The sequence below is a fragment of the Anabrus simplex genome, chromosome 1 (assembly GCF_040414725.1).
Source record: "Anabrus simplex isolate iqAnaSimp1 chromosome 1, ASM4041472v1, whole genome shotgun sequence".
NCBI classification, from domain to species: domain Eukaryota; kingdom Metazoa; phylum Arthropoda; class Insecta; order Orthoptera; family Tettigoniidae; genus Anabrus; species Anabrus simplex.
This window is the reverse complement of record NC_090265.1, coordinates 372,013,942-372,035,928: the sequence shown is the minus strand read 5'-3', so window position 1 is coordinate 372,035,928 and position 21,987 is coordinate 372,013,942. Positions and strand designations below refer to the sequence as shown.

The window sequence follows — 21,987 nt, the reverse complement described above, 5'->3', positions numbered from 1 at the left end:
GAAGAATTAATCAGCAGAGATTAAAATTCCCGACCCTGTCGGGAATTGAACCCAGGACTCTGTGACCAAAAGCCAGCAGGCTAACATTTAGCCAATGAGCCGGACAATTTCAATGAACCTATGTCTATGAAGGTCTTGTCATGAATTGTACTAATCATAGTAACTTCCCTCTTATTTTTCTAGCACCAAGGTTCCAGACTTGCTGTGCCACATTGCGTACCAATATTTCATTGCATATTCTTCCGTACATAAGGGCAATGTGCTCACCTTTCTTGAAGCATTTATTCTGAAGAACATCAGGTACTCCAAGGTGATTTATACACATCTTTCCTATACCATATCAGTGTCCATGCTACATAAACTTTCAGCTAACTGGACACTGGAATACCAGTTATCTAGATACAATGTGTATCCTTTGTTCAGTAATTCATGTGGGAGTTCCAGAACTACTCTACTTAATATCAGGAGTATAGGGATCGAAGTTCCCAAAATTTGTATCCTTTCTAGTATATACAATAACATTCCAAATGTACCCTGAATCACTCTTACAATGAAAAACAACTGGAAACAAAAGCAACTACTTTTTGATAGTATGAATTGCTTCCATTGCAGCCTTCCTTTCCACAGCATTAACAATACATCCACACAAATGTTTTCTTATGGCTTATACAATACTTAGCACTTTTTGCAAAATGGATTGAAAACAGGCAATATTTTGAACAACTTTCCTCTCATGTTGGCATCTTACTTCTTAAAGCCAACAAAATGACAACATTTCAACAATACTGAAAACCTTTTCTCACTTGTCACTTTGTTGATGAATGGTGTCGAGATGAAATCCTTGTGAGTAAAGTACAGTTTGTAAGTAGGCTTCTTTATCATTCCTTGAAAAATGAGAAGGAATAGGAATAACTTTATCTCTCATTTGGTAGTTGAAGTCAAATTCCGAGCTCACAACTGAAGTTTTAGTACCATCTGAACTTCGAAGAATTGTTCTCTGCATTTGTTTGTTTGCTCACATATTAGCTTGGTAAGATCCTCTTCTATAAACTGGCTAAAGTAGAACAATGGGCTCGCTTTGTTGGAACCACCTCCATCATTTTTTTAATTTTTTTTTCCTAGTTGTTTTACGTTGCACCGACACAGATAGGTCTTACGGCGACGATGGGACTGGAAAGGGCTAGGAGTGGGAAGGAAGCTGCCATGGCCTTAATTAAGGTACAGCCTCAGCATTTGCCTGGTGTGAAAATGGGAAACCACGGAAAACCACTTTCAGGGCTGCCGACAGTGGGGTTCGAACCTACTATCTCCCGAATTCTGGATACTGGCCGCACTTAAGCAACTGCAGCTATGGAGCTCGGTAATATTTATTTTACTGTCTGATACAAACGTAAAAGGAGCACAAGGATTACCTTGGATATGCAAATGCTAAGTGGCTGCCTAACTTCTTGTAGGGACAAGCCAATATGCTTCTCCCTCTTCTTTTCTCAGAAGCAAGCTCACTGTCAGTTTCACCATGCATGTTATCCTCTCTATCCAGAAAGCTGTCATCTAAATCACCATCTGAATCAAGGAGATGATGAATAGTTTCATCATCCAAACAAGCACGCTTAGCCATTATGTACGAAGAAAAAAAAAGAAAAAAAAAGGGCAATGAAATATTGCTGCGCAGTGTGGCACAGCAAGTCTGGAACCCACTGACATTTAGAAAGCAAGTCTGTGACAAATCATTTCAGCAAGGAGCTGGTATGCCAGATGGTTACGCAGAGTTCAGTGCAGCTTGTTAAATGTGAGTGATATTGCACTGCAGAGGTCTATTGGAGAGTAGGATTTTGACATGCCAGGGAACTGTGTGTTCCATTATGACAGAGTAACAACTATATTAAGTGGAAAACGAACACGAGTGGACTTGTATAAATAGTATATTAATACATTCAATTTATAGCAAAACATATTACCTATCTGTGTTAAGGACCCTGATAATCCACCATAATAGTAACTGAGAAGTGAAACTGAGGAACAAGTACAATCAAAACTCAATGAATGGAAGTTTAAGTTTCAGGAGTTCAATCTCAAGATAAGCAAACTCAAAACAGTAGTGATGGCAATAAACAGAGAGAGACGACCACCTAACATCATGCTAGGAAACCATCCACTAGGCAGTGTGGAAAGCTCTACGTACTTCGGCAGTGTAATATCTCAAGATACACTAAGCCACAAAGGAGGTGGCAAACAGAGTGCAGAAGAGCTCTCACTTTTACCAGCAAGTACGAACACTCCTCTGGGATCCCAAAGTACCAACAAAAATCAAAGCTGGTGATGTTCAATCAGTACTTCATACCAATCTTAACTTACGATATTTTACCTGCACCCTCACTAGGAAAGACTCATCAAGGTTGCAGGCATCTGAGATGAAGTTCCTTAGGTCCACAATTCAAAAAAGCAAACTGGACAAGTTAAGGAATGATGTGGTTAGGAAGGAAGCTGGGATTGTTACATCATTGTTAGATTGGATCAGCATGTCCAGACTGAGGTGGTCTGGGGATGTAATGAGGACGGTGCCAACAAGGACAGCATATGTTAACTTGGAGTGACATGTTGCAGGGAAATGGAAGGTGGGAAGACCAAGAACCCACTGGATGGACATCGTAAAGATTGCAGATCGGGGAAGGACACTGGAGGACGTCATTAACAACAGAACGTATGTCAATAAGACAGAATGGAAGAGGCTCGCCAACAGTACCCGGGAAACTGGAACTGTAAAATGATGATGATGATGATGATGTTGTTGTTAACCTTTTAAGCACCGAGTTATCAATTTACTAGTTGCTACCTCAGTGCTAAGGTTTTTTCATCAGCATGTAAAAAAAAAATCTTTTATCAGCCATAATTTTTAGCTTATGTCAAGAAATAATAATCAAAAGAAAATATAAAATCCTTACTACTATTCAAATTTTTAGAGATACCAAAAATGAATTTTTTATGCCCTCACGTACAATTACCTTGATCAACTACTACTGATCTGCATTTAGGGCAGTCGCCCAGGTGGCAGATTCCCTATCTGTTGTTCTCATAGCCTTAAATGATTTCAAAGAAATTGGAATTTTATTGAACATCTCCCTTGGCAAGTTATTCCAATCCCTCACTCCCCTTTCTATAAACGATTTTCCTCTTGAATTCCAACTTCATCTTCATATTGCGATCTCTCCTACTTTTAAAGACACCACTCAAACTTATTCGTCAACTGACATTCCTCACCAACTCTCCCCTGACAGCTCAGAACATACCACTTATGATAAAGATAGTGATTCCCATAGGGAACCTGAAATATTTGTCCTGAATGTGTAAATTTATATTGGTACATACCACTTAGTTGAGCAGCTAGTCTTCTTTTTCCCAAGTGCCCGGCTTCATGGCTAAATGATTAGCGTGCTGGCCTTAGGTCATAGGGGTCCTGGGTTCAATTCCCAGCAGGGTCAGAAATTTTAACCATAATTGGTTAATTCCCTTGACATGGGGACTGGGTGTATGTATCTTCTTCATCGTTATTTCATCCTCATCACGACGTGCAGGTCGCCTACAGGTGTCAAATAGAAAGACCTGCACCTGGCGAGCCGAACACGTCCTGGGATATCCCGGCACTAAAAGCCATACAACATTTCATTTTCAGGTCACCTACGGGCATCAAATCAAAAGATCTGCACCTGGCGAGCCTAAGTCCACGGACACATCTCGGCACTAAAATCCACACACCATTTCATTTTTTCTCCCAAGTCTTCCCAGCCCAAACTTTGCAACATTTTTGTAACGCTACTCTCTTGTCGGAAATCACCCAGAACAAATCAAACTGCTTTTCTTTGGATTTTTTCCAATTCTTGAATCAAGTAATCCTGGTGAGGGTCGCATACACTGGAACCATACTGTATTTGGGGTCTTACCAGAGACTTGTATGCCCTCTCCGTTACATCTTTACTACAACCCCTAAACATCCTCATAACCATGTGCATCTACAAGATGAAGAATCCAAACTATAATTACTTCCTAAAATCCAAAAACTAATACATAATGCTCTTTCCTTACAAACAGTAAAGTTAACATTTTAATTTTATTAAAGAATTTTTGATCAGTTACTACAAAATGGCATGTTTGTTTACATTACAGACAAACTCCAGGTATAGACAACATGTATACACAAAAGGCTCAATTATTTGTTTCTGAAATGACAAGCTCAAGTAGTAAAACAAAGCCCTAGAGAAGACAAAACATGCTCTTACGAGTAAAAAAATGTTTATTTACAATTTGCTTTATTTCACACTGACACAGATAAAACGACCATGGCCTTAATTAAGGAACAGCCTAGCATTTGCCTATCATGAAAATGAGAAACTATGGAAAACCATCTTTAGGGCTGCCGACAGTGGGATTTGAACTCACTATTTCCAGAATGCAAGCTGAATGCTTCATGACCCAAACAGCACAGCCACTCACCCAGTGTAGAGTGATAAAATTAAGTTTCATGCAATGTCTAAAGATGGGCATAGCACTCAATGGGTTAAAAAAAATATCCCCCAACTTTGCTTTGGCAGCCATTACTTTTACATATGCTGTAAAGTGCCTTGCATATTTCTCTTCTTTAGCAATGACTTTTTTTAATTTAATTTTTTGCTTCAGATGGCCTCCTCCACTTCTTCTTTGTTGTCTCTCAAAGTCTCCATTATTTGTTTTTCTTCCATTGTCTCTGCTTTTCAGTTTTTATTTTTCTCCTTAAGGTTTCTCTTCAATATTCCTAGAGTCTAATCTTAGTATTGATTGTTTTAGTTCCTTCAAAAACTCTTCCTGCACGAGTTCCACTGCAAATACTGCAATACAGATGCACTAATTTCTGGAGGAATCGTCATTCAACCCTCCAACAGCATGGACCTCACCTCATTTATATTCAGTATGGGTGTTAGAACAGGCTGCTAAACTTTTCAAGAAAGGCATTTTCCAGATAGAAGTAAAATTATATACAGTGTTCCCAAACATGTGGGAAGTAACCGAGGTGGATATTACATGCATGCATAGAAACTGTGTCCCAGTATAAACAAATCATTATTGTAGACAAATGAGGTAATCCACCTAATCAATACAATATAAAGTTTATTTTAATCTGTGTACCACACTAGTGTCCAAAAGTCAAACATAAGTTACGAGTAAGCAGGGAAACAGGAAAAAGACCGCAAATCGCACGACATATGCACCTACCAACCTTCTGTGTTCGCTCTCTATAGGAAAGGAGTATTCCCTGCTTTGACTAGCAGCGTAAGTAAGGTAAACACAGCCAGTGCCTGCACCCCATATTCCCTCAGTCACGTTTGCCTGTTATATTGTGCGAAGTGTAGCCTCGTGGTGAACGTGACAACATAATGGCACAACGACGCCATTTGGACCCCGTTTTGCAGGGTAGAATACTCAGCCCCATGGAAGTAGGCCAGACACAGACCAAAGTTGCCGTATCCTTGAATGTGCCACAAAGTGTCATTTCTAAGCTTTGGGGACAATTTCGAGACACAGGAGATGTTAGCCGTATTCCAGTACCAGGTCGAACAAGGGTAACCACCCTACAGCAGGACCAATATCTGGCCTTAACCGCCCGAAGAAATTGGAGTGCACCTGCAAGACAATTGTCGGCAGAACTTGCAGCCATCTCAGGGGTTGCCGTTTCCCGGCAAACTGTGTACCGGAGGCTCAGAACAGCAGGACTGTTTGCCTGACATCAACGGTGTGTGTCCCGCTCACTCCAGCACAGAGACGGGCCTGTTTACTGTGGAGCCGTCAACATCGAAACTTGACCATGAATGAATGGAGGCATGTGCTCTTCACAGATGAATCCCGCTTCAATTTGTGGAATGATTCCCGTCGCACATTAATCCGGAGAGAACCAGGTAGCCGATACAAACACAGACACATCGTGGAACGGGACCAGGCACCATGGCGTCATGGTGTGGGGCGGCATCATATTGAATATGATACAGTTTTTTGATTTCCATAGGGAACCTGAAATATTTGTCCCGAATGAGTAAATTTATAATACCAAAATAAACGGTCTGTTATTGGACATTATAAATTTTCCAGCTAACTCATTCCTGGTTGCCAACATTTCACCCCCATGTGCTAAGTTGGGCTCATCAGTTGGTACTTAGCACACACACCAAGATGCATGGCTAGTGCATACTGTGGAGGCCACTGCATAGGCTACATGGAGCCACCGACAGTGCCAATGAACTATGAGATACTTTGTCTCATTACCAAATTTGATGCCTGCTTGGCCATCAGATGATATAGTGTTGATTCCCATAGGGAACCTGAAATATTTGCCCCGAATGAGTAAATTTATAATACGAATATAAATGGTCCATTATTGGACATTATATAAATTTTCCAGCTAACTTATTCTTGGTTGTCAGCGTTTTGCCCCCGTGTGCTAAGTTGGGCTCATCAGTTGGTACTTGCTAGTGCATACCGTGGAGGCCACTGCGTAGGCTAGTTGGAGCCACCGACAGTGCCCCATGGGGGCGAAACGCTGGCAACCAGGAATGAGTTAGCTGAAAAATTTATAATGTCCAATAATGGACCATTTATATTGGTATTATCATGTTGAATAGCTGTACGGATCTGCACATCTTCATGGGTGGTCCGAGGAACACTGTTAATGCTCGGAGATACAGGGATGAGGTACTGAGACCACATGTTCGACTCTTCAGAGGTGCGGTTGGTCCAGACTTCCTCTTAATGGACAATAATGCCCGATCGCACCGCACTGCTTTGGTGGGTGAATTTCTGGCTGGGGAAGACATTCATCGCATGGACTGACCAGCAAGGTCTGAATCCTATAGAACATCCCTGGATTGCATTGGGGAGGCAAACTGCATCCCGTCAGCCTCCACCAAGGACCCTCCAAGACCTTTTCATTGACCTTTCGGAGGAATGGGATTGACTGTCACAAGAGCTCTTGGACCATCTGATAGAGAGCATGCCACATCGCTGCAAAGCATGCGTGGCCATTAGGGGTAACCATACACCCTATTAACAACATATTTTGTTGTGCAAGACATTGCCAAGTTTTGTTAGTTGTTGTCAAAGGTGTACCTTAGCTATCAGAACCTTTCTGATACTGTCTTTTTTTGGGGACAAGTTGTGTGACATATGGTGTGTGATTCAGCTTCTGTTTGTTCAGCAATCCGTCTGACATTCCTATCAGGCGGTATGTCCTCGTTTAGTGATTATGCTTAACTTTTGGACAGTAGTGTAGTTTGGCCTATTGATATTAGGCAACCATCAGCCATAAGATCTTAAAACATTTACAAAACTAATTGGCCATATATATAATAAAAATAGATAGCATAATAAAAAAATTGTTCTGATCTAATACGCAATATCCACTAAAATAAGTCAATGTCTTGAGGATATAACACAACACTTGAAAATTCTTATGATCTGTTGGTATACTTCAATAAATATAAATCACTGTCTTGAAGATATATAAATAATTTGTTGAACATTTGTATAAAATTAAAAGCAATTGGTGAAAAATTAAGATAGAATAGATTGATGTTATGAAACATCTAGAATTCATGGTTTATAGCATTTAAATAATTATCAGAAATTTAGCATTTTGATTTTCAAATTTAGTGTTTTGTAGCATCTATACTTCACAAATTTAGCGTTTTGTACCAAATTGGTTAAAAATAAACATAATTTGTGAAATTGCATACACAACAGTTGTGAGTAAAATCATACTGTTTAATCACACATTGCTCGCCATGCAGTTTTGAATACACTATGGAAAATAAGACAAACTTCAACATACAACTGCAAGACGTATTAACACACGTACATCTGTTCACAGTATCCTCAATGAACCTTTGTTTCCCGCTTTTTGCTCTTTTTGCCTTTCTATCCATTTCTGCTATTGTGGCTTGCTGCAACGCTGTTCACAGGCTGATTGGGGGAAAAAAAATCACTCCTTTAGTAGCATATGGTTTCTGCTCTTGCAGTGTTTATCCAAATTATCTTTCTTCTTCCATTCAAGTCTTTGATTGCAAAGATGGCACATCAATATATCTGTATCACTTACATGAAAATGTTCAGATTTGTAACTCTCGGCACGCTGTTTGATCGCCACTTCACTTCTACACATGGCTACCAGACAATAAATCGCTACTATACTTTAAAACAGAGCTACTGCTCAACACCTATGTCAAGAATAACTGACTATGATCAACGGTGAACACAAAGTGAATGAACGTGTGTGGTTGAAAGTGTATTAAGCTGTTTGGTTGTTCCTTGCACTGCTCTTTGGCTGTTGAAAGATATTCCACACATTGAAAGATTTAAGACACTCTAATATTATTTCCTCTGAAATAAATAACATATCTTATTTTTAAGAAAAAATGCATTGTTTTTTAAAAGATATATATTTAGCATAAAACTGAGAATTTTGCATCTATTTTGCATAAATTGTATAATTTTGCATTCTGAATCAATTTCACATTTTATTGCTAATTTGAAATCACTTAAAACCACTCATAGGGGTCATATAAGATGAAGGTACATACACTGACAAAGTTTCAACATATTTTGCATTTATCACAAATGCTAAAAAATCACAAACTCCAAACCTAAAATAATCAATTAAGATCTAATTTAACAGCGTGCTACACGACTTCATTGTGACTGAAATGGGCACAGCGGTGGATGTATAGCAATACACCCACTGTGCGTTCAGCGCTACCCGTTCACTCACTTCCCCTCTTTTTGGTACTGGAGTGGCCTTTCAACACTACCCCTTCACTCCCTCCCCTCCTTTTCAGCACTGGAGTGGGGCAGTGTTGAATGTTTATGTTGGGACACCATTTCTATGTATGCGTGTTCACACCAAAACAATACAAATAGCCCTCTGAACATAAGCCCTATGGTTGATCGTTTACGAGTTGCAGACTTTCCAAATTTGTACAGGAAGTATTCTGTATTGCTAACAGCCTTACCTGGCACATCCCATGTTGAGTAGTGGTTGCCATGTTGGTGTACTAGAAGAGATACTGGAATCTAATACAAGAAGTTCTCAAAATGTCCATGATGCTCCTGACTGCATGCCTGAACATGCCACCTCATTGATTGTCAGATGTTTGGACACACCAGGCATTTGATGGCAACCTTGTTCCACATACTGGCAAAGTACTGCAATGTCCATAATAGCATCCCTGACTCCAAACTTAATCCTAAATCCTATCTGTGTTGGTGTGATGTAAAAAAAAAATTAATTACAGGACGATCCACTTATAACATTTCAAACAGGAAGAAATCGAGATTACAATACATTTAACTCCCAACAAGAGAGGTTAAGGTAATACGAGAATACCTGAAGGAAAACAAATTATTCATATATCGAGAGAGACAGCCAAAATGTCCACAAAGAGAGATAATTTGCATGGTATTCGCTAACTAGCGCTACTAAATACTAACTATATATACCTCTCCGATTCCAGCTACTGACTGGAGTCAGCTTGTAAACGATCAACCGTAGGACGTATGTTCTTAGGAACTTCTTGAGTTATCTTGGGGTGTACTCCATTCCCTGATTACTTCCCACATATTTGGGAACATCCAATATAATAGACTTACAAAGTACCAGTACTGTATAAGAAACAACTTCTCTCCCTGAATTGCTTAAAAGAACTGAGATCTTATCTACTGATGCACTTCTTTTTTGTTAACGAATATTGTAAAACAATGAATTAATTTAGGCAAATATGTATTTAATGTAATGTTTGGCGAATAGTCTCGCTTTCAAAGCAATATTTTTCTGTATAACTGAGTCTGCTTTTCTGTGTGTGTTTGAGCATTTGCTTTTGTCTACAGTTTTTGTGCGAGTTTGTGTTTGTGTTACTATTGTAAAAAGGAATACTGATGTTACAAGCATACAATGTTTGGTGTTGAATCTCTCTTTCAACATAGTATTGTATTATTTATTTTCTGCCTGTATAAACTGTATAAATATTTATTTTTTATTTGCTTTACGTTGCACAAACACAGAAAGGTCTTAACGTGACTGTAATGGTGGGGCTAGTGCTCTGCTATCAATTTTGTCACAATGGGTGTGGGGGTTTGGAGGTGGAGATTGGTAACTCGGCAACAACAATGGTCCAATTTATGAACTTCATCGTATAGATCCATATTGATACAGTTAAAACTAAGAAATAATGTTAGGTTTTGCTCCACCCAATCAATACACGTGTATTGACTAAAAGAGGCATAGATTGTAAACGATCAACCGTAGGAGGCATGTGTATTGACGTGTATTGATTGGGTGGACCAAAACCTAACATTGTTTCTTAGACAACAATGGTCTCCGTAAGATAACACATGACAATGCTAGCAAGTAGCATTATTAGGAACCACTTAATGCAATGACAATCATAATAGGTGGCATGAAGGTAATGTACATATATGTTGAATTGACTAGCAAATTTGTAGGTTATATGATGAGAATCACAATATACTGTAATCGCCAATGCATTTTCAAAACAGACAAGAAAAGGCAGTGGAAGCATGAACAAGGAGTGAGCAAAGGTAGAGGTCCTAGGTGGATAGTACAAAGGGATTGAGGTTATGTGGATACATCGAATAAGATGGTTACACAGTAGTATTCTAGCTGAAGTTTGAGAGAGAAAGTAGTTTATCAATAACAAGAAAGTCTAAGACAGTAATTCAAGTTAAATAGGTGAAAAGGGGACATAAAAATAGTTCAAAGTATTAAAAGTAACCTATATATAAATGTATATTTATCTCCCTAGGGTAATGATAGTTCACCGTATAAACCGGGGCTATACAAATAAAATATAGGAACTTTCACAACTTTAACAACAAGATCCAGAATTTTGTTTATAAAAACGAAGCTAAGGGCATGCAGCTGTGAGCTTGCATCCGGGAGATAGTGGGTTCGAGGCCCACTGTCAGCAGCCCTGAAGATGGTTTTCCGTTGTTTTCCTTTTTCACACCAGGCAAATGCTGGGGCTGTACCTTAATTTTTTTTTTTTTTTTGCTAGGGGCTTTACGTCGCACCGACGCAGATAGTTCTTATGGCGACGATGGGATAGGAAAGGCCTAGGAGTTGGAAGGAAGTGGCCGTGACCTTAATTAAGGTACAGCCCCAGCATTTGCCTGGTGTGAATATGGGAAACCACGGAAAACCATCTTCAGCGCTGCCGATAGTGGGATTCGAACCTACTATCTCCCGGATGCAAGCTCTCAGCCTGTACCTTAATTAAGGCCACAGCCGCTTCCTTCCCACTCATAGGCCTTTCCTATCCCATCGTCGCCATAAGACCTATCTGTGTCGGTGTGACGTAAAAAAAAAGTTAACTACAGGATGATCCACTTACAACATTTCAAACAAGAAGAAATCGAGAGATTACAATCAATTTAAATCCCAACAAGAGAGGTTAAGGTAATATGAGAAAACCTGAAGGAAAACGAAACGATTCATATATCGAGAGAGACAGCCAAAATGTCCACAAAGAGAGATAATCTGTATGGTATTCGCTAACTAGCGCTACTCAGTTGGTAGAGAAAGATACTACTGAGATAAACAGTACAAGACTTGCACAGAATTAGATCATTTCAAATCATGTCCAAAAATGACATGAAGTAGTAGTCTATATTATTTTCACATTAGTCCATTAATCAGTTCCAAAAAGGAACTGAAAATCACCATCCCTATTTCAAAGAAAATTTCAGAGAATGATCCCTGTGGGAAACGTTACGGTGTGTGGCTATAATGTTCATACTTCATGGCTTCTGACAGAGCAGTAGTCCAACATGTGTGAGTAAAATAATCACAAAGAAAGCACTATTGGACATAGTCCTCTCTCTCCAACAGGCAAAGAAATGTCTCCGTCGAGCAGTGGTACAGAGCCAATATATAGATATGTTGGAGAGAGGAGAACAACGGAGAGGTTATGACATATCACACGTGCACACGGAGAAGATGCTAGAAATAGAATGTTTGAAGAGTGGTAGTGTGACATCACCCAGCGCTGGAGAAACAGATCAACTGGCAGCAGTTGATAACATGCCGCAGAGTACGGAAGCAAATTGCCGGGAAGAGTTGACAAGTAATGGCAAAAAAGGCAGAGGTGAGTATTGTTCAGTTCATGACAATAGGATATGAAAGGGCTAGGAGTGGGAAGGAAGTGACCGTGACCTTAATTAAGGTACAGCCACGACATTTGCCTGTTGTGCAAATGAGAAATCATGGAAAACCATCTTCAGGGTTGTTGACAGCAAGGTTTGAACCCACTATCTCCCAAATGCAAGCTAACAGCTACGTGACCCAAACCACGTTGCCACTCGATCGGTAGAGTCTATTTTGTGTCTAATAATGGTATAACTGTGTATTAAGGTAACATATGTGTATTGTAAATGTACTTTGTGTAGACTTGTTTTTCAAAAGTGATATTGACATTTTGAGTCTACATCTGAATGTCAATATGCCTAACTGTCATATACGCATTTATTGTAATATAATTTGTGTAGACTTGTTTTCAAAAGTGATGTTGACACATAGGCCCTATTTATTTAGGTCAGTATACCTTACTGTAATACTGCTGCATTTTTATCTTTGTGAGCTGTCCTCTATCAACTGTATTTGTACATCTATATGGCTCAACAGGCTCGTGATGATGATGATGATGATGATGATGATAATGATGATGATTATGACTCATCAGACTAATAATATAGTATGAGTGAAAGGTTGTACACATAAATCATGCTTCAAAACATTTCTTCCAAGAATGTAGAATTGCGAAGACCATAGAAAAAAATACCTTGAGAAGATGTCATCAATTATGGGCAATTCTTATGTGCTCCTGACCTGTCATCTTTACCTCCTGACAACAAATGAAATTTCACCAACAGTATTTTGAAAATTCACTCACCCCCTCCATCTGGAGTGCGGGCTGCTTGCAGATGCTCAGTCTTCAGGTGGAGTTGAAGAGATGGAAGGGCAAATATAACTTCTCGTGTGTGATTGTGGTCCTGTAACTTGCTACTGCTACTTGACCGTGCTCGCTGACTCTCACCACCACTCTCGGATCTCTCCCGCTCTCTCTCTAAACTAGGAAACCTGTCTATTGCTGAAAAAAAAAAATCATTATTTCTATAATATAAATATGATATAAACTACAGTAAGGTGTGAGAGAAAAGAAAGTCTACATGAAGTTTATGCAGAGGTACATAGTTAATTTCACATATGTTTCCAGTGAAGTAAAAGATGAACAAATTGAAATGGTGGCAGTAAGAGCAGCGATGTTTTATTGGTGAGTGGAGAATTAAATAGAAGACGGAGAAAATTTCTGAGAGCAGTGGAGATACAAATGCTATATTTTGTATTCCCCTGACAGGCAAGGCAGGAGTAGACTTATATGAAAATTTATGGATTCTGTTAGAAAGATATGCTTTAATAGGGTCTTCAGGAAGAGGATGTCTATTATTGAGCAAATTAGAGAATGCACGTGCACCACACTGATCCTATTTAGAGATGGTCAATGCTGTTGAGTTGATCCAATAGAGAAAGACTGTAAATACTGGATATTTAGTGGTTGCTAATTATTGTCGTACATCATTTATAAAAAGAATTTACAACTGTTAGGTTCTCCAGTCTTTCAAAACTTTTTTTTTATAAATAACATTTAGAAAATACCTGAAAAAGAAAACATATTCAGTCAAAATGGGTTAAGATGTCCCTCTCTAGCGTGTTTATCTGGTTGTTACACCATTATTCCACAGTCCCAGTCCATGCCCTATTGAAAACATGCTAAAGAAACCTGGATAGCGCATTTATGTCACTCTTTAGTACATTCGTAACTACCGCCATAAGGAATTTAAATTAGCGTTCCCGGCCATGTTGCGCACATGATGCACCAGTGACAACTGGCCTGGGCAAGGATTTGGTAGATAATTTCGTGGCACCAGACCGCATAGTGCAGCATCATGTCGGACTACAGCTTCAGGGAGCATCAGTCCCAAGTCGGCCTTTGTTGAGGTTATTTGGTGGCGCAACAGTAGCTCAGCTGATGTGTTGGTGTTTAATTTTACATTCGTAAGTGAATTGTGTAACAACACATGTAAATTAGGCCTACTGTACTAACCCATACAACTGAAGTGTTGGTGTTTAATTTTAAGTTTGTTAGTGAATTGTATAACAATGTAAGTAAATTAGGTGTACTGTACTTACAGGTACGCATAGTGTTTTTCAGGACATTTGGTTATGGAGAAGAAGAAAGCTAGACAGTTTACAAATCATGAAAAATTATATTGAGAAAGTGGATGCTAATCCACACATTAAATGTGTGTAAATCTCCCAAATGTTGGACATTCCTGTGAAATGGCATATGGTTTTTAGTGCTTATGATGACTTTAAACACAATTGTAAGCAACCAAGAGAAGACTGAGGGATTGAGGATGCTTGTCTGGCAGGAGGAAGCAGCCAAATACAATGTGTTTGTAAAAGCCAGTTTTCAGATTTAGAAGATGTTCTGGTGAAATGGTTTAAACATCTCAGGATTCAAATATTCCTACTGATTGAACAGTGATTTGGTCCAAGGCTTCGCATTTAGCTGCCAAACTGGTATTATGTAACTTCAAAGCATCTAATGGATGACTTGAGGGTTTAAAAAAAAAAAAAAAAACTTTCATTCAAATCCATCTGTGGGGAGGCTGCCAGTGTCAGACTTGGAGAAATACGACACTGCCAGAAAACAAAGGACTACAGCCCTGACGATGTTTTTAATGGGCTTTTTTCCAGCTTCTTCCTGATAAAACGTACGCATTCAAGAGTGAGAAATAGGAGGTAAACTCAGTAAAGAGAGACTACATTGGTATTATGCTGCAATGAGAGAGGTATGGAAAAATTGACGCTGCTCATAATAGGGAGTGGAAGAATCCACACAGTTTTAAGAATGAATATACCTTTCCATGCTAGCACACGGCAAATAACAATGCTTGGACGGCATCATCAATTTCTGAGGACTTCTTGTGATCACTTGATGCCAGAACGGGAGTGTGGCAGAGGAAAATCGTACTGTACATTGATCGATGTGTTGCGCACCCAACTGATATGTCTTATTTGAGAAATGTACATGTAGTGTTTCTTTCTGCAAACAGTACAAACCATCTCCAACTGCTGGACCAGGACATCATCTGGTATGTGAAGCAGAAATATAGGAAGATGCATGTGCAGAAGAGGTGGGCTTTCCCTGAAACAGCTTAAAAATTCTCAATTTTGAGCGCCATGCATTTCTTAAAATGTACTTGAGCATCTGTAAAAGAAACCACAATTCGAAATTGTTTCCTCAAAGTGGACTTCGGTCAGCCACTGATGACATTTCGATGGAAAGCATTGATCGTATGTGTACCGGAGGTATACCCGCCCCGTGCATTTAAATTATGTGCCTTGGATAAGGCCATCTGCAACATCAACTTTGAAACTACTAATACAAGAAGTGTGAACATTTCTCAACTAATGTCAGTACTATCAACTTTTGTCATGCCCTCTGGGGTGAAGATGAACTATTAAAATTCAAGATAAATTTTGTGTGTTAAGGTTTGCTAAACTGGAATGTTCAGAGATTTTAGATGTTCAAAAGTTACCAACACTTTTATCTCTTCCCACCAACTTAAGGCATTGGCCAATGAAAAAATTTGTACATTTATTTATCTACAAATCAAAATTTTCTGATATTTATTAAAATTATCAATAAGAATTGGGGGTGTGTCAGGGCCTTGGCCCATAGTTTTCTGGAACTCTCCTCTCAGTTATAAAAGCCGAGGGCTGGTGAACCATGTTGTCTTACTGATCGCTCCAGTCTAGAGTGTGTACATAACGGAGGTAGGGAAAAAGGCTCCCTTGCCCATCTTCAGGAGGTCCACCAGCTCAAGGTAATGGCAGTTTCGGATTAACTATGTGATAGTCTTTGAAAGCTCACTCGAGGGGAAGGTTTCAAATCTTTAGTAATGTAACCGTTATTTTCCCAAGAGTAAATTTCAATCTTTAAATGTAAATTTCAAACTAGTCTAAAGAATTTAACCAAAATCAGGGAATAGAGAGTGAGGTACCCTCTTGCATTCCCTCTCAACTTGATATTGAGGTGATTATGGTTTTGTAACCTTTAAATCTATCTTATAATTTCTGTAACTTAAATATTTTTCTCCATCTAGTCACCCCTGTAGTATAGTCTTAGCCTGTGTAAAATCGAGCCATAAGCCCAAACAGGATTTTAAACATTTCTGGTAAATTTCAACGAGTGCAAGTGTTTGCCTCCTCACCATTTTGATTTTCGGCCAGTAACTTAAACCTTTTGTTTTTACCAAAGGCCAGGTAGAATGGGTACTCATGACTCCTGTTACAGCTAACCTCATTCATGTCATTTTTAGGCAATTAGACTGTTGAGCAGTTAAGACAGTGAATTCTGTTTATTTTGTTACATGTAGGTTGTGCCTTTTATAGGCCTGGAAAGTGTAAATTTGTACAGCAAAGATGCTCTTCCCTCTGATGTCAAAATTGGGAGATCCGTCTCCTTGACTGTCTGTTGAAAGGAGCCACAGCGCTCATGAAAAATATGTTATTAGGGAGCTTCAAGCTCAAGGCTGTTAATTGGTTGATTGTTCTGATTTTCGAAAATTGTTACCCAAGCTTATGAGCTTTTGTACCTGAATTGTAAAATTTAACCTTTGAAAAGAAACCAAAAATATATAAGGGAGAAATATAGCTCTGATTTTAAAGTTTTTAATCTTTTGACTTTTCCATATCCACCCATTCATGCCCACACCACCTTTCACCTCTGCGTTCCACAGAATCCCCGGAACAGTATGAATGAAGAGTGTAGCCAGCTTGGGACATATGAACACAAGGGGAATTTTGCCACGTATGTTGAATGTGATAACAATTTTGCTGCCTGTGAAGTGCATACGGTAGACAAAATTCATGAACAGCTGATGAATGATAAAGACAGTAACGACCAAGAACCTGATGGTGAAAACGAAACCAGTGAGACCCACATAACAGTACCAATGCATTAGGCAGCAGTAGAAGCTATGGACACATGCAATGTTATGTGTAGAGTTTTGTTGTGGATGGCAGTGTAATGAATTATATTACCAAACTCAATACTCTTATATGTAATTTGAAACGAAAGAAGCAACACTCTACTTTAGAAATGTTTCTTACAAGCAAATGATGATATGCAAGTTACTCTGTGTATTTTTAAAAATGTCTTTCTTTATTCTGAATCATATTCTTGACAGCTTTTGTGGATTTTTAAATTTTTATGCAAATACTAATGTGCATTATTTGTGTTTCCAAGAACGTTTTTAAAAAAGTGTTTTACTACATTGGTGTTTTTAAAATATACTATTTCTTTATTCATTTTGTTAATTATATTTGTAAACACTTGTTTCTTTATTTTTATTGGTAATTTTTTTGTTCAAACCTAACTTTATACTTAACAGCGTATATATTTTTGTTCAATTTTACCAAGTTTTCTTTTTATGACTTTAGTTTTTAGGTCTCCACAAAATCATCCTCACCAGTTTCGGCTGTGATAATGCATTATACCTGAAAAAGAAACAAATGTTAAGTAAGTTCCTTCTTTTTCAGGCATTTTCTCAATTTTATTTATTAATAAATTAGTTTTGGAAGACTGAATAACACAACTGTTATAAATGAACTGAGTCAAAACTGAAAAGAAAAGGCTTCCACTTAACAAATATATCAAAAGAATCAATTCACTGATTAAGCCTCAATCGGGAGCAAAGATGTATGAAGATTAAATACAATATTAATATTATAAGGTCTTGACATGTTGTAAAATTACATTTCAACCCTTAATTAGTCATGAAGCAGAACAAAAATTGTTTTACTTATTATTTCCTTTACCTTCAATTGGAATAATTGAATATCTTGTCTAGCAGCTGATTTATTATCAACCTTCGAACTACAATTCAAATTTTCATTTGTTTCCCAACCATTTGGGGTAGCACTGGGAACTTAATTTCAAGAGTACATTTTTGCAGAGAGAAATGCCACACGCAGCTAAATAAAGTAGCCGATTCAATGGCGTAATCTCGAGATGTATCAAGATTTTGAACAACCAGTCATATTTCCCACCCTCCAATCATGACTCCATTCATCCCACAACAATGAAGCGGGGTGCATAAGGAAATTGTTACATACGGTACTGCAAGATGTGCACTCTGGAGGAACAAGAAGAAGAAGAAGATGGACACAAGGGTATTTAAGTTATAGGTCTGAGATGCAAGGACTTAATTTTGTTATTTTTATATATGCTTGTTATTCTGTACTTTCCAGAATATCTTTCAGATAATCCTTACTTTGACTTGCACAATATGTTCATCAACTTTACGACTGTTAGGTGTTTAACATTTAGTCCTACATGTTTCGATATTATTATGTGACACACTGTCCCACCAATAAGACCATGAAGACACGTTATAGTTCAAATAACAATTATAACTGTATTATTTAAATTAATATTTTATTAAAATATATGTTCAAATTCTTAATTTATAACTTTAAAAAAATACATGACCACCTAATACAACTATATTTTAAGCAATTATTAAATTAAATCTAAATACTAATTACAATCTGTTTTGCCAGCTACTTTTATGTGGAACAAAAGTCCGTGTGTGAATAAATATGCAACTAAGCGCATGACCAACGCAGGGTAAATTGTTAATATTGAGTGAAGAAATTACTTTCCTTTCTGTAACAATTTGCACCAATACAAACCAAATAACTAACCATCTATTTCACTGTTGGCAAAGGCATAGTGGAACCACTCTTGAAGGGTTCGGAACTGTGGAGGGAACAAAACGTTGCGGCTAAGGCGGCACACTGTGGCCATGCTATGGTGTTGTGCATGAGGATGCTCAGTTGTCATACCAAGGCTGAATGTTAGAGTCTGCACCACATGAACATCCAGCTGATCTGTAGCTGTAATGAAAAATACAAAAATTAAACAATCTATTACCATTTCAATTTTGATAGTTTGTCAATATGAGTACAGAATATTCTTAATTTGACTTTCAGAAATTAGATGATGTTAGTGATACACTACACTGGGAAAATGTAATTCCACAAACTGGAAATTAAACCTAGTCTTCAGCTTCTTAGTTCATTTTTCTTGTTCAATGAACATTCTACATTAATTTCAAACATTATTTTCCCAGGGTACTTCCTTACTGCTTACCTAAGCACTGAATAAATAATACAACAGATCTACAATAAGTAAAAGAAATGGAACAAATATGTATACAAACTTGGGATAGGAAACTAGGAACAAAGATTTTAAAAAATCTAAGGAAGAATACTATAAAGAGCTGCATAGGCAGGGACGAAAGTGAGAGGAAAGGTAAGGGCAAATATGCAGACACAAAATGCAAACTCCCCATCTTCACACACTGTCTTCTTCATAGACACATACACATTATCTAACTGGCTTTTGAAGCACTGCGGGTCGCTTAGCTGTGAGCTTGCATTCAAGAGATGGGGGATACAAATCTCAATGTCAGCAGCCCTGAAGATAGTTTTCCCATGGTTTCCCATTTTCAAACCAGGTAAATGCTCAGGGTTGGCCTATGAGCTGCAGATTAACCCCCAGATTTCCTCACTTGTTGTCAGAAGCAACTAAAAGAGCTACCTGCATCCTTATTTCTTGACAGAGAATGTAGTCCAATATAATCACACTCATCATGCATGTAAACAGAATATTCCCTGACAACGGAACAACATACCAACACGCTTCTTTCTGTTTAACACAGTAAACTGAAATGCTGGTGACAAGAGAAACGACAAGCTGGCTAGTGTAGTGTCAGATTTTTTTTTTTTTTTTTTTTTTTTTTGCTAGGGGCTTTACGTCGCACCGACACAGATAGGTCTTATGGCGACGATGGGATAGGAAAGGCCTAGGAGTTGGAAGGAAGCGGCCGTGGCCTTAATTAAGGTACAGCCCCAGCATTTGCCTGGTGTGAAAATGGGAAACCACAGAAAACCATCTTCAGGGCTGCCGATAGTGGGATTCGAACCTACTATCTCCCGGATGCAAGCTCACAGCCGCGCGCCTCTACGCGCACGGCCAACTCGCCCGGTGTGTGTCAGATTCCTAACTTTCATCTGCCCTATATCACCTTCCACGGACAACTCTTGTTCTTTACTGACGCCGACGGTATTCGATTTCCGAGTCCTAGGAAGCCTTTCATTTTCATGCCCTGCATGAACCTTGTCTTTTTTTTCTGGGCCCATACCTTCATTATTTTGAAGTGTCAGACCCCATCAATTTTTACCCTCTGATTAGTGTTTAAAACTCTCACTACCACACCCATAGATTTTACAGGCCGCCTTCCTCCTGAAAATCATGAAGCCCACAGTTTGTACAGGGTCGCTCATTTAAACGAATGTTATTTTGCTAAGCGGTCTTTCTACGGGTCTGGACATTGGGGGATTATGCCTCGTACTGTTAGTAACAATACTGAGCAAGAGATGACACCCCAGTTGACACAATTTCAAGGCCTTTCTCATGACAGTATTATCACGCCATTTCATCGTGCACACGTGAGTGGAGATGGAAGTTCACCAAAGTATATCGCGCATGATAATGAGGATCGATTCGGTAATATAGTTGATGATGTGGATGATTTGGAATATGAGGAATTAGATGCTGGTATATTTGAAGGTATGTACTTGAAAAATACTATACAATGAGCACAGTATAATAAAATAATGAGTGTTTACAAAACAGTAAAATTTCCTCCACCATTTCACAGTTCTATCTCCAAGCAGGTTACTGAATGCACTGATCACTCAAATCAATTCCAGGCTTATGTACAGTTAATGGTTTGAGTACTTTTTTCTACAACCAAGAAGAATGCTGCTAGGATATGCCACGTTTAAAGCACGAGAAGTAAGAAATCAAGCAGGAAAGCTTCTCGTAAAAGAAACCTGTCACCAGTGTGAGCAGTGCGGTGTTGCGCTGTGTAGGAAGTCACGCTTCAACATTTATAACACAAAGAAAACATATGATTCCGTGTAGTAATATACCTAAAACTAATAATAATGGGTGTAAAATATGCTATAAATTCAATCCACAGTGATAAGTGTGCAAGCCCTGTGGTGTAGGGGTAGCATGCCTGCCTCTTACCCAGAGGACCTGGATTCAATTCCTGGCCAGGTCATGGATTTTTACCTGGATTTGAGGTCCACTAGCCTATGTGATTACAAGTGAGGAGTTATATGATTATGATATGGCAGCCCCAGTATAGAAAGCCAAGAATAACGGCCAAGGGGATTCGTCATGCTGACCACATAACACCTCGCAATCTGCAGGCCTTCAGGCTGAGCAGAGGTCACTTAATAGGCCATTGCCCTTCAGGGCTTTTGTGCCATGGGTTTATTGATAAGTGAAACGATAGAGTTTTATGAACAGTGATCTTTCGTTGGACATTTTTTGTGACATTTACATGGTTCAAAATCTCCTGTAAAATTTGAGATTTATTGGAAATAATTGTGTTGTTTTATTTATGTGTTATTGCAGAAGAATAGACCTTCAAAATGATACAAGTTTCATTAATGTTTGTAGCATAATTGCAACACAAAATAAATTTGAATATTGCAGAAAATGCCTGGTTTCCAGGGACATGTACATAAATATGGTCTGGTAGTGGCAGGTAGCAGGTAGGGACCCTCTTCGGAGGCAGCCCTACCCAGGGAGTGGCGCCCCTGCCTATTGAGTCCCTGAGCACACTGACCCGGTGTGTAACATCTGGTATGGGTCCCAGCTCAGGGTTACGAGTGAAGACCTCAACGGCATCTACGGTGGAGAAGGTGGACTTCGGTACGGCGGAGATGGCGGAAGGGGCATACCCGTA

At 38.8% G+C, this 21,987-nt stretch overlaps 1 protein-coding gene across 1 annotated transcript in view; it reads right to left on the bottom strand.

Annotated features, from left to right (window-relative positions):
* tweek (transmembrane protein KIAA1109 homolog tweek) overlaps nucleotides 1–21,987 on the bottom strand; it is an 843,591-nt gene that overhangs the window by 27,569 nt on the left and 794,035 nt on the right. The window contains 2 exon segments of the mRNA XM_068226772.1: nucleotides 12,981–13,178; nucleotides 18,866–19,046. Coding sequence (XP_068082873.1) covers nucleotides 12,981–13,178; nucleotides 18,866–19,046 — 379 coding nt within the window.